This window comes from Musa acuminata, chromosome BXJ1-7 (genome assembly GCF_036884655.1).
Source record: "Musa acuminata AAA Group cultivar baxijiao chromosome BXJ1-7, Cavendish_Baxijiao_AAA, whole genome shotgun sequence".
Taxonomy (NCBI): domain Eukaryota; kingdom Viridiplantae; phylum Streptophyta; class Magnoliopsida; order Zingiberales; family Musaceae; genus Musa; species Musa acuminata.
The window spans coordinates 2953840-2969695 of record NC_088333.1 but is presented as its reverse complement, the minus strand read 5'-3'; the positions used below and the strand labels follow the sequence as shown (position 1 = coordinate 2969695).

Here is a 15856-nt window from a genome sequence, read left to right as displayed (position 1 = left end):
ATATGGATGTATGTTTTGAATGTTCATGGTTTTGATAGATCTGTTGTTGTTTACACGAACAAAACATATCGATTTATATAAAGTAATAATGAAAACAAATTTATTCCTTTTCTCCATGTCTGATACTAAAGTTTAGACAGGATGAGGAACCCTAATATCTGAGCAAGTGCAAGAATTCTCGTCGATATTGAAAAGAAGAGGAGGAGGATTACTACCCGAAGCAAGTAGGAAGAAGAACAGGAACACCAAAGTGATGGCCACACCCCTTTTGTCCATTCTCGAATACCACCTTCTACCTGCAAGAAATCCTTATGCTGTTATTTATAATGTAAATCGATAGACCATATGTATCTACGTGAAGGATCCATCAGATGCGATCATGCACTTACTGCACGTAGGAGCATAAATGGAAGATCAAGGGTGTTTGGCAAGAAATAATATGTATATTTCATGCCGATGTGGCATATACCAAGGATTCTTTAGATGTTTTGCATCTTGAAAGAATACATCGTATTTGAACATCGCTCTTAAGCTTGGTCCAAATCTTCCCTTGTGATCAACATCAATTATAAGAATAATGATCCATAGAGCCTACTATAAAAGGGCCCCTTAGGTGTGTTCCTGATAGATATATTTGTTGAACACCACTCTTAAGCTTAGTCCAAATCTTCTGAATCTCCCAACTAATTTAAGTATTGAAGAGGTATTTATCGAAAATACCCCCAATGTAGTTTCATAGGGTTTAACACCCCGATGTAGGATGAACATGCCTTAAGTCAAGATTGAACTAAGACAAATACCAAAGAAGGCCTTGATTAGCTCCGAATCAACATCCAGCTCGGACAACCAATATTTGGCTTAACAAGAATGTGTCAAATACTTTAGATACTCTTTTTATTTTAGATTGATGCATCATGTACAAATGAGACCCTTTAGAATGTATTGAGCACTTCAAATATTATGTTTCTTTTGCGGACATATTACACACAAATGAGATGCTTATGATATTTTTGTTCTTGGTTTTTGCACCACTGGTATAGGACAGAAACGAAAAGAAGAAATTACTATTAGAAAAGATTCTAGCAACTGACCTGAGAAAAAAACACCACCTTATATTGAGTTTTCGATGATTTCATAGATTTAGAGGAGGCCTTTATTTATTCTTAGGTTTAGGCTATAAAAAATAACTAACTAACAATGTGGGATTATTGAAAGAAATATAAAATATAAAAATTAATAATATGGGATAAATAAAAATGATAAGTGGTAGCTTGGTCTTTTGAAAATAGTCTTCTTTTGCTTGTTCCGCATTAATCCCCTCAACTTGAGAAAAAACTCACCCTTGAGTTTTATGTCTGGATTCGATGGATTTTCATATGGAAAGTAGTTATGTAAATCTGCAACATTGAATATCTTTGAGCCCTCCAAATCATATGGTAAATCAATCATATAGGTATTGTTATTTATTTCCTTTAAGAGCTTGTAGGGACCATATTTCTTCGGATTCAAATTTTATAAGTGCCTATAACCATATCTCATTCTTTGAATATATTCTCTCTCACATGCTTATCAGTTGCTTCTATGTACCTGCCATTAATAGCTTTTAACTTTTTGAGTATCAATAAAGTTGGGATTGCATATGGGCTCATAATTTTTTGAATGTCGCTTTTACATCAACTCTTTTACCTTGTCCCTCAACGTCTCGTTCTCTTTTGGGTTCATCTAATAGTGAGATAAATTTGATAGATTTGCTCCTAGAGTTAAATTAATTTGGTGTTGAATATCTCTCAGTTCATCTGGTATCTCTTCAAGGATGATCTCTTTGAATTATTCTAATATCGATCTCAGTTAGTTTGAAATATTTACTTTAGGTGATTTTTTTTCTTTTATAATAAGAGTATAGCATATTCTTATTTATTTAGAATTGGCAATAAATTCCTTAACAGAGTTAGAAATAGATAAGAGAGACTTTCACTCTACTTTAGAAGTATTGGTTTCATCTCCCTTTTTATAGTCAATAGAATGACAATCTTCTTTCCGTTCCATAAAAAAAAATATATATATTATTTTTTCAAAGTGGGTTACATTCACATCATACTACTATGGTCTTCCAAGTAGTATATGACACATATTCATGTTAACTACTTCACATATAATTTCTACCTTGTAACTTTTCCTAATTAAGAGAGGAACTCTATAGATCTTAATTATAGTGATAGTTGGGCCTTCTTTAATCCATCCTACCTTGTATGGTATTGGATGAGCTTATGTGTGTAATTTTAAGTGTCTTATCAATGATTTGGATACAATATTGTTACAGTTTCCATTGTCTATAATTAATGCAGACACTTTGTTATTAACACTACATCGAGAATGAAAGATTTTTTGATGAATCTTCTTGCCTTGAGGTGAGTAATAATCTTTTCACAGCACATGAGATGTGTTCCCCTTCTTCCTCTATTATTTTAGCTTTGTTAATATCATCAATCGTATCATCTTAGGTATCTTCTTCTTCAAAATTATATTTATGATTTGTAAGGTTAGCATGACACTCGTTGGAATGATGACCAAGCTCCCCACATTTGAAACACTTCTCAACTAGGGGTCGAGCATATGGATTCTTTGTGATAGTTAGGATATGCTTAGCTTGCCTTATTACTCCTTCGGTATTTGTGCCTTGAGTTATAGGTTGCATTGATTCAATCACAACTTGCTCCTCTTTATCAAGAATAGGTGGTATTGTCAGAATAGAGAATTGCTAGGCAGCAATTGGAGGTCGAGTCAACAACATTTCAGTCTTTTGACTGAAATGCATTCTATCTTTAATTATAAATTTCAGTTCGTTGACGTACCTTATTATTTGCTAGTCTTTTGACTCTTATAAGTTACAACTAGTTGAAAGGTGTAAGAATTTATCAGTATACTCGGTTATAGATCGAGTGCCTTAGATACAGTTTTAGTATTGTTAGAACAATAATTGTTCATGGTTTGGGTGTAGGAATCTTCTTTTGAAATGTTGCTTTATCTTTCGTCATGTCTATGCTCGTATTTTTCCTATCTTCTTTTGTTATTTTGTAATGTATCCCACCAAGCTGTTACATCTCCTTTCAACTTGTATACAACAAACTTGACTTATTTGTGATCAAGAGCATCCATCACCTCGAAGAAGTTCTCTAATTCATAACACTAATTAAGAAAAGTTTTAATGCTAAGATGGCCATTAAAATTGGGGATGTCTGCTTTATGGCAATAATATTCAAATAACCTATTTCGTCTAGGTGGTGCTTGATGTCTTCTGTACCTTTCACTATCATTTTTAAGTCATCATCATATACTATTGGTTGGTGTGGGTGGATAGTACCATGTGGGTGAAAGTGTTGAGGTTGAGTTGCATCTACACCTCTTCTTTGTTTAGTTTTGTGATAGTCCATAATTTTATCTTCTTCGTTTGATACACATCTTCATAGGCTGATTGCATATGTTGGATTGTAGGCTTATATATGCTGGCCTTAAGCATCAACTCTAGCATGATTGATCCTACCATAATCACGAACTCTATTAGTGCCCAAACCCAAGTTAGTGAGCATGTCATAAATCTGTCGAAGTTCCTGGGTCCTCCTCAATTCTTATGCTTTGAACGCTGCCCGTAAGGCTGGCACTCTCTGATCATTACTATTAGGGTTGTTGTCATTGCCTCCATCATGAAGGATGTCACCATTAAACTTGCCACTGCCATCATCGATAATGTCATTGCCGTTGTTGGCATTATTACCACTAGACCTTATCTTGATGGGTCATAGGACTATACTTAACAAATTAAGTTTTTGATATGCAAAATCCACTATACGTGGCGAGTATAGAGTATACTCCTTAATTTCCTAACCACAAACCTTTTATGTTAACATCAAGAGCAAAGCTATGATACCAACTAACGTAGGACGAAAACAAAAATAACAACTAACCTGATGAGGAAAAGATAACTCCTTATAGTGAAAAAACCTTCGCAATACTTAAATATATTATTTTTTATTTCATAAACTTAGAGGAGACCTTTATTTATACTAGTTCTAAGCCATCAAAACTAGTTAACTAATAATATGGGACTATTGAAAAAAATATAAAATATAAAATATAAAAATTAATAATATTGAATAAATAAAAATGATAAGTGAGTAACTTGATCGCATCGAGCTTTTAAACTCAACCCTAATATTGATAGAGTTGATATTGTATATCCCTGCATGTGATTATCCACACGGGCACAGATTAACACGTGGTACTCCACAATGACACTCGTATACCCTTCGACATCAACTTCAGAGTCGCCTACATGCAGCATGCACGCCATGGGTGAGAGCCACTGCATGTTATTCTCTACTCTACGTAGCTATGGCATCGTTATCACATGCAAGAAACATCTCTATCTTTCCTGCTCAGATTCGACACTACACACAATCGCATACGTGGCCGAAAGAAGCACATAACCATTCTGATTATTAACAATGACATTAATCCAATGTTCAAATATCATACTATAAAATACCCATGAAGTTCTTAAGGGGGCTCATTTTTAGTAAATTATTCCATTTATATTCAGTATATGATTGAATGCTTCAAACTCCTTAATACCTCAAGCATTGGATGGTTTTATTGGGTATGTCTCTAATATAATAATTCTTTTTTACACCATCTTTTGTAGAATCAACTCCAACTCATCTCTTGACATCAAGTTCATGACATATCTGAGTGCAAGAGCAACCCTTGTAGTTGCATTATATCACCCTTTATAGTTTGACATAATTGAGAAATATGTGAACCCTCGAAAAAGGTTATTCCTAACACCAACGTGACCAAACGCCTCAACAAGACAACTTCCTATACTATAATGGTTGAATCATCAAAGAGGTGATTTCAGATACTAATATGGTTGAACCATCCAAAGAGGTGACTGCCCACACCATAATAGTCGACCATATGAAAAGGTGGTTCCCTATCCCAACATAGTTGAATTGCTCGAAAAGATGACTTAAAAGAGGTGACTCCCCACACCATAATAGTTGATCTTCCGAAGAGGTGGTTCCCTATCCCAATATAGTCGAACTACTCAAAGAGATGGCTCCTAATATCAACATGATTAAATCATTCAAGGCAACTCCAAATAATAATATGACCAAACTCAGTCATAAATCATCCCTCCACAATGATGTGCATTCTTTTATCATGATGTGATTGAACATGGTCATAAATCATCCCTTAACAACAACACATCCTAACTTGACAAAAAAAGCATTCTTCTATAATAATGTGATGGAATTCAATCATAAAACATCCCTCGACGATGATGCAACCTTCTTAGTTCAAAAATATCTCTTAATAGTGGTGCAGGCCAAATTGACCATCAAGCTTCTCTCAATAACAACATAGGCTAAATTGGCTCAAAAATATTTCTTGATAATAGTGTGATTAAATAAGTCTAAAGTGCTTCATTAGATGATAGCACGATTGAGATGACCCAAAGCGCTCACTTTGACGATAGTGCAAACAAAACGGCTTAAAGCACTCCCTTCAACAACATAGTTGAAATGACTTGTAGTGCTTCATTTGATGACATTATGAACGAAATGATATAAAGGGCTCACTTCGATGACAATGCAGCAAAAAGAATCCAAAATATTATTTTTAATGATAGCATAGTCAAAATGGTTTGAAGCGTTTCAGTTGACAACAATATGCCTGAAATGACGTGAAATGCTTCATTTGATGATAAGATAACTAAAACAACCCAAAGTGCTCCCTTTGATGACAAAATAATTGAAATGGCCCAAAGTATTATCTTTTATAATAGCATGATCAAAATGACCCAAAGGTCTTCCTACGATGACAGTATGATCGATACAACCTAAAGCGCTCCTTTTGATGATAAGATTATTAAACCATTTTTCTAGGATCAATAGTTAAATAGAAGTCATATCATGGCTTGAAATTATTGCATTTATCGAGATATGATATAGGAATAATGACATAAGAAGGATGGACGACACCATAATGTCATATCACTTATATCTTAGTACTACATGACTAACACCTAATACCACGTGCTGGACACCTCGCAACCATATGGTCGACACATTACAACTATATAACCTACACTTTATCATCATGTGATTGACACCTCATAACCATGTGGTCGACACTTCACCACCATGTTATCGATAACTCATGACCATGTGGTTGATATCTCATCACCACATGGCTGACATCTTGACATCATATACGTGATGCATCCCGTTCAAGTGTGTGGCAATTATCTTAGCCCTATGAAAATTGGTACACAGAATATGATTCAACCATGTTCCGTGGATTTGATGCTTCAGCATCGCATATGTGGCCCCAAAAAATATATAATCATTCTAAACATTAATCATGATCTCAACATAATGGTCAAATATCATACTATAAAAGACCTCCAAATATGTTTTCAAGGGGACTCTTCTCTCTCTATTGAATGACACTTTATATTTGGCACTTAATCGAATCATTTGAATCCCTTTATAATTTAAGAGATCAAAGAACCAAATTATGCTTTAATACCTTCCAAGTTGGGATTTTGGAGAATAGTAATTTAATGTCTTCTCACATATCCAATTTTGTCTGAAAAATAAACTAAAGTATCTTTTCTTTTATTTGAAAACACGAATCAGTAAAAACAAATCTACGCTGAAAATTTTCTCAAAAGCCAAATATCTTATTAATTCACTTCAAAAATAGAAATTACGAAGGATTTTGTGTTGGATACGAAGAATAATATTCTTAGCAATAAGATTCTTAATCTTGATCGATTATTGAAACATTGCTATGACATCCACATGAAAGAAGTATACTTAATCTATGATTTCCTTATATTATGAAGAGCCAGCGTTGCGTGAAAAATCGAGGATCATTTGAATTCTAAGTCTTCACACTCGATGTTGCAGACCTTCTGAACGCAAATCTGTCATATCTTCCTCCTCTTGGGGAAGCAAAAACCTGCATCAACCTTTGTTCGTGCCTCCGATGAAGAAGACCATGGAAAGGCAGGGGAGAAGGATCAGAGAAAATCTATCCATGGATGCATGCTTTGAATGTTCATAGTTTTGTGATACCTCTGTTGTGTTGTCAACTTGCATAAAACATATAAATTTGCTGAAAGTAAAAATGAAAAGAAATGAATTCCTTTTTCTGAGACTAAACTTTAGACAGGATGAGGAACCCTAATTTCTGAGCAAGTTCAAGAACTCTCTCAGTATTGGGAAGAGGAAGAGGAGGATCCTGTCATGTGATTCAGATTTTTCTTTAATATTTTGGATATATCTTTTTGTGAGATACCACACAAGAAATACTTTGAATACCTTTTTGTCCTATAACCATCATTGTCCTTTCCAAAGAATCCAAATCAACAACTATCTACTCTCGTCTGTAAAAGGAAATCCTACAAATAGATTCTCCATCTAATTTGAGCATTAGAATCATCCTTGTCTCATCGAATCCTCAAATGGGAGCCCTATCTTGGCATGGGAGGTTTCTGAGACACTGCACCAAGTGTTCTAGACGTACGATTTAGATCATAGCCAGCAATTGCAACCTTTAGAGATATAAAGATTACGAAATCATCCATTTCAAGCATGTTTTTGGAAAGAGAAACTCCCAAATCAAACACCAACTCTTCCTCTCAACCTAAACACCAACATGGAGTTGCCACAAGCGAGAGTACCTCAACCAACACTTGGGAGACTCCATCAGCGGAGCAAGGTTTCTGGCAGAGACAGCGGCTGCTGGCAACCCTGCAACAGCAATTGAATCAGGTATAAGAAATGACAAAGAGACTATGGTGAAGCTAAAGGAAAGAGGACAACACGAAATGGAGAGAAGATACCAGGCTGAGCAGTATCAGCAGGAGTGCACACGAGATTGCTTCTTTTATCTTTGCATTACAGTAGTCTGTTGTATAAATGTTGCATGACTACCAAGAGGAAGAATAGTCTGTTGCATTACAATCATGATAGATGTCCTTCAAACTCAAACTAAATCGTAAAAATGTTGAGCGAATCCAGAATAACATTTTATTTCATAATGTGGAAACAAAAAACAACTAAAGCCCCTCATCAAAATTGTAGCTTAGATATAGTCCATTTGAGCAAGCCAAATCATATCTCAATGTTTTGCGTTCACCAGCACCATATGCTCAATCAGGTCTAGCACTCGGTTGCTGAAAAAAATAGTGTTAAGGTTTAGGTTGATGTTGCAAAGATGGAAGATCATAAACAAATAGTTAGCAATGTCCTAACCTGTAGCCCCACTCGTTGTCATACCACGTCACAAGTTTCATAAACGATGCACTTAGTCCAATGCCAGCCTTAGCATCAAAGATACTTGACCTGGAAAAATAGAATGGGTGTAGTTTAGAACCTATGCAACAAGTCCAAGTAGTATAGAAGAGTTGAACCAAGTTTTACCTTGAGTCACCAACAAAGTCATTAGAAACAACATCCTCATCGGTGTATCCAAGTATGCCTTTCAGAGGACCTTCTGATGCATACCTGAAAGATTCTCAAAAAATTACATGCACATCTCATGAGATAAATTTGGGGGGAAAAAAATGGAAGAAAGAAAACAATGCTTGCAGGTAAACAGATGAATAAAAAATAGAAAGCAACTTATATCCCTGTATGAATGCATGCTCAATATGAGAGTTTCGACAAAGTCCACTGGGATACAAACTGACATAAATTACTAATGTATTAACTCCTAAAATTTCATGCATATCTTTTTATAATGGCAATGCTTAAAGTCTCATAGTTTGTTAATTACTTCTTAAAAAGGGCTCCTTTTCCACTAAATTGTATATGTGTATGCCATTTTTCATCAACTGCCAGTAAAACATTTTAATTCCATTAAGATCCCATATGCATACATCTGTATCTCTGACACAGGTGCAACTTTCCTTAAGACAGGAGTACTAACTTAGGTATACGTTTACAATTAATATCAAAAACACCTGCCACCTTGAAAAGAAAGTTAAATCAAATGTCGATGTCTCCAATAGCCAAAGAAAAAAATCAGTAAATAAGGGCACAAATAGAGTCCCATGTCTCCATAGTGGTCTTTCAAGCTTAAGCATTTAACATAAAAACACTGATATACATTAAAGAAAAATGTATGACTACGAAACTTAGGTGCCCAGCTTGCATTCTATAAGCTGTGATCGAAAAATAAATTTATTAAATGGAGCCAAAGACAAAGTATGGGATTGATATTATTGAAAAATACTGTAATACCATTAAGAAAAACAGTACTGACAAAAACTAAATCAATTTTAGTGGTGTCAGTAAAGCCAACCAAATAAAATCAAATGACTAACAAAAAACCAAAATGCCTCATATTAATGCTAATTCAGACAAAATGACAAAGAATATTTTAATATAATCAGGCATTCAAGTAATGCAGTCAAAGATGATGATCTGCAAAATATCTTAATCAAGCATGGTTACATACTTAATTGATGCCTTCACGTCATCATACGAGGCACTTTTCTCAAGTCGACAAGTTAAATCCACGACAGAAACATTGGGCGTAGGAACTCTGAAAGCCATACCGGTCAACTTCCCATTTAACTCTGGAAGCACTTTTCCAACCGCCTGCAAACACAAGATGAAAGTTATTTGAAGTAATAGTTGCATTACAAACCATTTCAATTTTTCAATTTCACCTTTGCTGCACCAGTTGAGCTAGGGATGATGTTTTGGCCAGCACCACGGCCCCCTCGCCAGTCTTTCATTGAAGGACCATCAACAGTCTTCTGTGTTGCTGTGAAAGAACAAGGACAGCCATATATAAGCATCATGATGTCAGAAAAGAAGGCCCTAAAGGTTGCAAAGCACATTCTGGCAGCTCTGATCTGTCTATGAGTGCAAGACAAAGACACCTGTGGTTGCATGAACAGTTGTCATAAGGCCTTCAACAATGCCAAACTCCTCATGTACCACCTATAAAATGCGACAATTGTTATTAAGCACTACACTTTACAAAGTTATGCTTCATGTTGCAAGAAACTCAGGTCCCAAACAGGCATGACAAATGTGCATATAATGACAAAAAAGGAAAAGAAAAAAATCCCTAAAAACACCAAATACAATTATAGAAGTTTATCAAGCCTTACAAGATGCCTGATAATTATAAATTTATAATAATTATCAGAGATTATTGCAAATTAAAGGGATCTTTTAAAAGAGAGGCTCTATGATCTAGATTTAACATACCTTGGCAAGAGGAGCAAGACAGTTTGTTGTGCAGCTAGCATTAGAAACAACATTCATGTTTGGCTTATAGTTCTTCTCATTTACTCCAACAACAAACATTGGAGCATCCACAGATGGAGCTGATATTACTACTTTTTTGGCACCACCCTGTGGGGAAATCAGAGAGAGGAACATCCTTTAGACCCTTTTTGTTACTATAAAAACAAATTTTAGCACCAAAAATAATATAAAGAAGTTTAGCATGCAAAATAGAATCTGCATACCTTCAAATGTGCTGATGCCTTATCCATTGTTGTAAACACACCAGAAGATTCAACAACAAATTCAGCACCAAAATCACCCCAAGGAATGACAGCAGGATCTCTGGGAAGAAGAATATTCAGTTTATTTTGATCTGGAAATATTCATGTAGTTCCTATCAATGACTCATAAGCTATCAACTGTCCACATAATCTCTCTTATATCCATGAGCTGATAATAATTAAGACATCAAAATCTTCTACAACTACTTCAGAGTCCTAGAATGAAAGGAAATGAAGAACATGATAAATGATTGCCATTTATGTTGAATAAAATTTCTAAAAGGAGTTTATTACCTTGTGGAGTAACTAATGCAATCAGTAGTCAATTAGGTTTAAGTTAGATCCTAGTTATACACAAGTCCAGTCAAAACTAAGACCAAATCGGGCTTTCTGTTTCTTGAATATTTACTTATAATATATTTGAATCCGAGTTTAAGTTGTATTGATACTTATGAGTCTTATTTCAAAATATTCTAGATCAAGAAAGTTATTTATTAAGTAGGATATAAGATTGGAGAGTTCTATGAGAAATTGAGACTTTGTAAACTTAGGTATTAAAGAAATAAAAGTCTTCGATTATGAAATTCAACTGCCTTAAGAATCCAAATTTAACTACAAAGTCAGTCTATGAAGTCAAAATATTAGAAGACTGTTGGACTAAGAAAAATCCATAATGTACATAAAACTTTTTTAGTTTAATATTTCATTGAAGAAAGGACCTTTTTTTTCCTCTCTTAATTTTTGAATGTTTTCATGCTTCTACCTAAATATATCTTCCTTGGCACCTTTCTAGTCTCCTATATGTCATTACCTTCCTATTGTTTATTATCTTGTCAAATTTATATGTTATTCATGTTTCAGTTAACCACAACGCGTGTGTCCAACTTGTGTCAGTAATGCTACAAGATACTGGGTTGCTTTCTTCCACTGACACATTAAGTTTCTTAAAGGAGCCTATTTTTGTATATGAATACTTGGCTCGTAGAACCCCTTGATAGGAGGAAAAAGGAACAAGGAAAATAAATTTAAAAATTATACACGAAGGAACCAGAAGTTACATCAGACCAATCTTGAAAACATATGTGAAATACCTTTTGCTTGTAACTGCAATCCTTTTCCCATTGATTTCTAAGGTGGACCCATCCACAACCTTAATCGTTCCCTTGAATATGCCATGTGTTGAGTCGTACTTAAACATATATGCCTGAAAAAAAAACGTTACTATTATTTTAATAACTCATACATATTGCCCAATCCATATAAATTAAGAAACATGTTACAGCTAACAAATGATGAAGGCTGATTTAGTATCTCAGCGATACGTGCAGTACCACCAGTCCACCACTGATTTAAATGCTTGAGAATTATCAAGCATTTAAATCAGTGCTTACCTAATTGAATTCAGCAAAACCCATTTACGTGCATACCTTAACTCTTTCTGGAATCCGTTCAATTATAACACATACAAATTATGCCCATTTGAGTGGACCCATCAAAATTTTCTGTTCCGGTGATACCATTACAAAGTTTGATTGTGCTGGGAGAAAAAAATGTAAAATTCACAAGCTAAAAGTACTAAACAATTTGTGAATTCAACTTTGGTCAGAATGCTGATTGATGGGATATATCTTATTAATCTAACCAAGCAATTATTTCACTATCCTCTCGGGTCCCAAATTTTCAGCAAGATGGTAAAGGCTACTGATAGTGTGTCTGATGTTTTTTTTATCCCTCTAGAAGTGTGATCCTCTAGAAATGGCTTTTACTAGAAATCTTATCTAATAGGAAGATTCACAGATCACCAAATAATATATATATGTCAAGTGTTTTCAGCAATAATATGGTCAATATACCATATAGCTTTACCAACCAGAAACTAAGTAAAAAAAAGCATAAAACAAACAACAAATCGAGATACAAATTACAGACCAAAGAGCTAAAACTATGAAGGAAACTTAAAAATAGATTGCATAACAACTCAAGCATAGTGGCCATTACTTCAAAGATGCTTAGCCCACTAATTTTCTATCTCAAATGCAACATACACAATTCACTGCTTTTAGTACCAATACAACCCCACAGAACCAACAAAATGACCAAAATAAGAACAAGCTTCCTCACCATGTACTTAGCATCAATGAAGGGGTCATTTACTGCTACTACTTCGATATCATCTCTTGTGGTGGCAATGCGCAAGACAAGTCTTCCAATACGCCCAAAACCTGTATGAAAATACAACTCAAACTTACCAGAACTATGCAAAAAAGTAGCAGCAAAAATTTTCAATATTTAAGACAAAAGAAAGCCTTCATGATTATAGAATATGAAACTAAATATTCTGAATATATCAAATATATTTTTTACTTCTTTAAATTATTCCATTATAGAACGCCAATTCATTATTAAGATATATATCTGATCAAACAAATATTCTAGAAGTTAATACACAAACACAATTAGGCACAGAACATGTTGCTTTGGCATTTCGCATTTGTTAGCTCCTGGCTCTCACTTATTCACATAAAAGATCTTGAATGCACTGACACCACTAGAACATCTATGGTAAAGCCAATTAAACTCTTTTGACTATAGGAAAATGTACATTTCATATAATATAACAAGGCTTTTATCTAAGATTTTTTACCTATCACTCAATTAGCTAAGCACTTAACATTCTCATTTGAAAAAAATTCACAATTTTTCTAGGAGAATGACAACATAGCCACCCCATACTTCCCATGAATATAAAAAGTTGACCTCGCTAGTTGATTATATAAGTAACTGATGCTTCAAAATACACAGTGAACAATGAATACTACAACAGGGAACAACATGAATTGGTGCATGAGATGACGAGAATACCTGCAAAATGCAGATAAGGTTCAATGCCTGAGACAAACCTTTTCCATAAAGCTATAGATGTCTATAAGAATATGGAAGATAGTTAAATTGGTCTCCGTACTCATTCCTAGTGGGCTGTCTCAATCAATACTGATCTTGTAACACCCCCAATTAGTCTCACATCGGAAGTGGACAAGATTAAGATTGACTTCTAAAATTCTGATAAGTATACTACTATCAACTTCAGTTTAAATATTTTGGTCAGTGGTTTAGACCAAACAAAGTTGATAGGCCAATTAACCCATCAGGCTCGGGTCGTGACAGATCTAAGCATGGAAGATTAAGCAATCACATTTAAGTCCACAGAAGGTCAAAGGTTAAGCGAAAGGAGCACATCTTTGTAAGCAATGAGACCACATGTGCTTCTTTTTTATATTCTTGGTAGTTGAAATATCAGAAGTTATCACGTGTTGGATGTACAAAGAAATTTGGCTTACTAATTTTAATGTTAATATTTGATAATGAAGGTGAGTTATGCTGTATATATACATCTATATATAATAGAATAATTCTGTTAAAATCCAAATCTGAATGGAGTCACAAAGAGGAAGAACAGAACATTAAGAACCATTAGTCCCACCAAAGTTTATGTCCACAAATTTTAGCAGCTAAATTGAGACATATAACTATATAGCGAAACATGATGATGACATGGATAGCATGACTGTGTTAAATACAGATTAAAGCTACAGGCTACAACTGAATTTACCATTAATTCCAACTTTCGTCCTGCCACCACTTGGAGAACCTATAAATAGAGCACAATGAAGAAATCATTATCACGACAGTGAACGTATAAGTCAAAACTACCAAAGCAACTTACTTTTCACAAAAGGAGGAGCCTCGGTTGCTGTGGCCTTGATAGGCTGATTGTTTCTTGCACCAGATCTCCTGAGAACATTAGAAAGTCCTCGTTAGCCTGCTCCTAAAAAGAAGATAACAGCAGTATAACTACCAGTAGAAGCAATAGAACCAGACGTTAGAACCTACTGCGACGAGTAGGCTTCCACGGAGGGGAATGAAGTGCCGAAAATGCTTGAACGATTCCCAGCTGATCGAGGACTCCGAATGCAAGATATCTGAGCTCGAACAAGATCAACAGAAAAAAATTATGGCTCAAGAATTGAACATTGTAATACAACTAAACTAAAGAGATCAAGTCTGTCAACAAATCATTTGTATAATGAGAAAATGGTAACTTGCAATTTCTTTACCAGAAAAGAGTAAAAAAAAGAGGCCATTTTTGTCTAAATATCAGCACACAATACCCAAACAACGTCAGATCGAGTTGGGGACTAAGCTCATCAACCAAAGCAAGAGAGAAGCCACGAGGGTAGACACGAGGGGAGGAGCCCAGGATCGAACCTTGAAGGATGGCGGAATCGGAGCTCCGGAATCGGAGGGGAAGCGATCGCAAGATCCACCGAGAGCCGGAGCCGCGGATCTGAGGAGAGTGGAGAACGCCATCGAAGAGTTTCTCCCCTCCTGTCCCTCGTCTTCTCGTCTCTCCCTCGAAGAAATCGCAGAATGAATAGAACGACGAAAACGGGAAGCAAAAGAGAAGCGAGGTTGTCGACGACTTCCCCTTCCAGTGTTTTAAGCCTTCAATGCAATGAATCGGATCCTAATCTGGGTCAAAAGCAAGAGATCCACGGACCCGCAAATAACCCATAAGGGGAGCACGATCCGTTTAGAGACAGGTCCGGTGCCTCCGCGAGGAACCGAGTCATGATCGTCTCCGCTATCTTTGCCGACGAATCCGTAATCACGACCATCGATCGAACGGCTAATAACTCTCGAGATGCCTCCTATTACCTTGCTCTAGCGGCTCAGTGTACCGATTAAAGATCACGGCACGAGCGAAACGTGAAGACTCGAATCAGACCGGCGGAGTCACACCATCAACACCACCTTTACCAACCAATGTGGACCCTACCGCCGCTGAAAGCAACATATGCGGGACCCAGAAAACGGGTATAACTTCGTCGTCGAGCAAACTCAAACATGACACACGTCCATCATTATAATAATATATTATTAATATATATTCACAAAACAAAAAAAATCAAACATTGTTAAATGACTAATCACAGCACTGCACATGAAACGAGGTGGCGGATCATATAAAAAATCAAACAAAAATATAATTAATGGAAACATTGAAATATTTAAAAAGAAATCCTACAGAAAATGGGGATTATATATATATATATATATATATATATATATATATATAGGTATGATTTAAAAAAAATAAAGACAATTATTTGATAAATATTCAAAATGTAGGATTTTTTTTAGGAAATCGCCCTTCTAACTTCTTCAATCTTTCCTTTTTTCTTTCAAGAAAAATCTGTG

At 35.3% G+C, this 15856-nt stretch overlaps 1 protein-coding gene across 1 annotated transcript; it reads right to left on the bottom strand.

Moving 5' to 3' along the window:
• Window positions 1-7604: 7604 nt before the first annotated feature.
• LOC135678222 (glyceraldehyde-3-phosphate dehydrogenase GAPCP2, chloroplastic-like) lies at window positions 7605-15076 on the bottom strand. Its single transcript, XM_065190763.1, has 15 exons — window positions 14864-15076; window positions 14489-14577; window positions 14322-14389; window positions 14208-14246; window positions 12719-12819; window positions 11689-11801; window positions 10559-10658; window positions 10296-10442; window positions 9962-10022; window positions 9746-9843; window positions 9532-9674; window positions 8493-8576; window positions 8325-8414; window positions 7913-8245; window positions 7605-7820 (listed from the first exon to the last, which is right to left on the bottom strand). The coding sequence occupies exons 1-14, from the start codon at window positions 14963-14965 to the stop codon at window positions 8191-8193; spliced, it is 1290 nt and encodes a 429-aa protein (XP_065046835.1). The 5' UTR covers window positions 14966-15076; the 3' UTR covers window positions 7605-7820; window positions 7913-8190.
• Window positions 15077-15856: the final 780 nt, after the last annotated feature.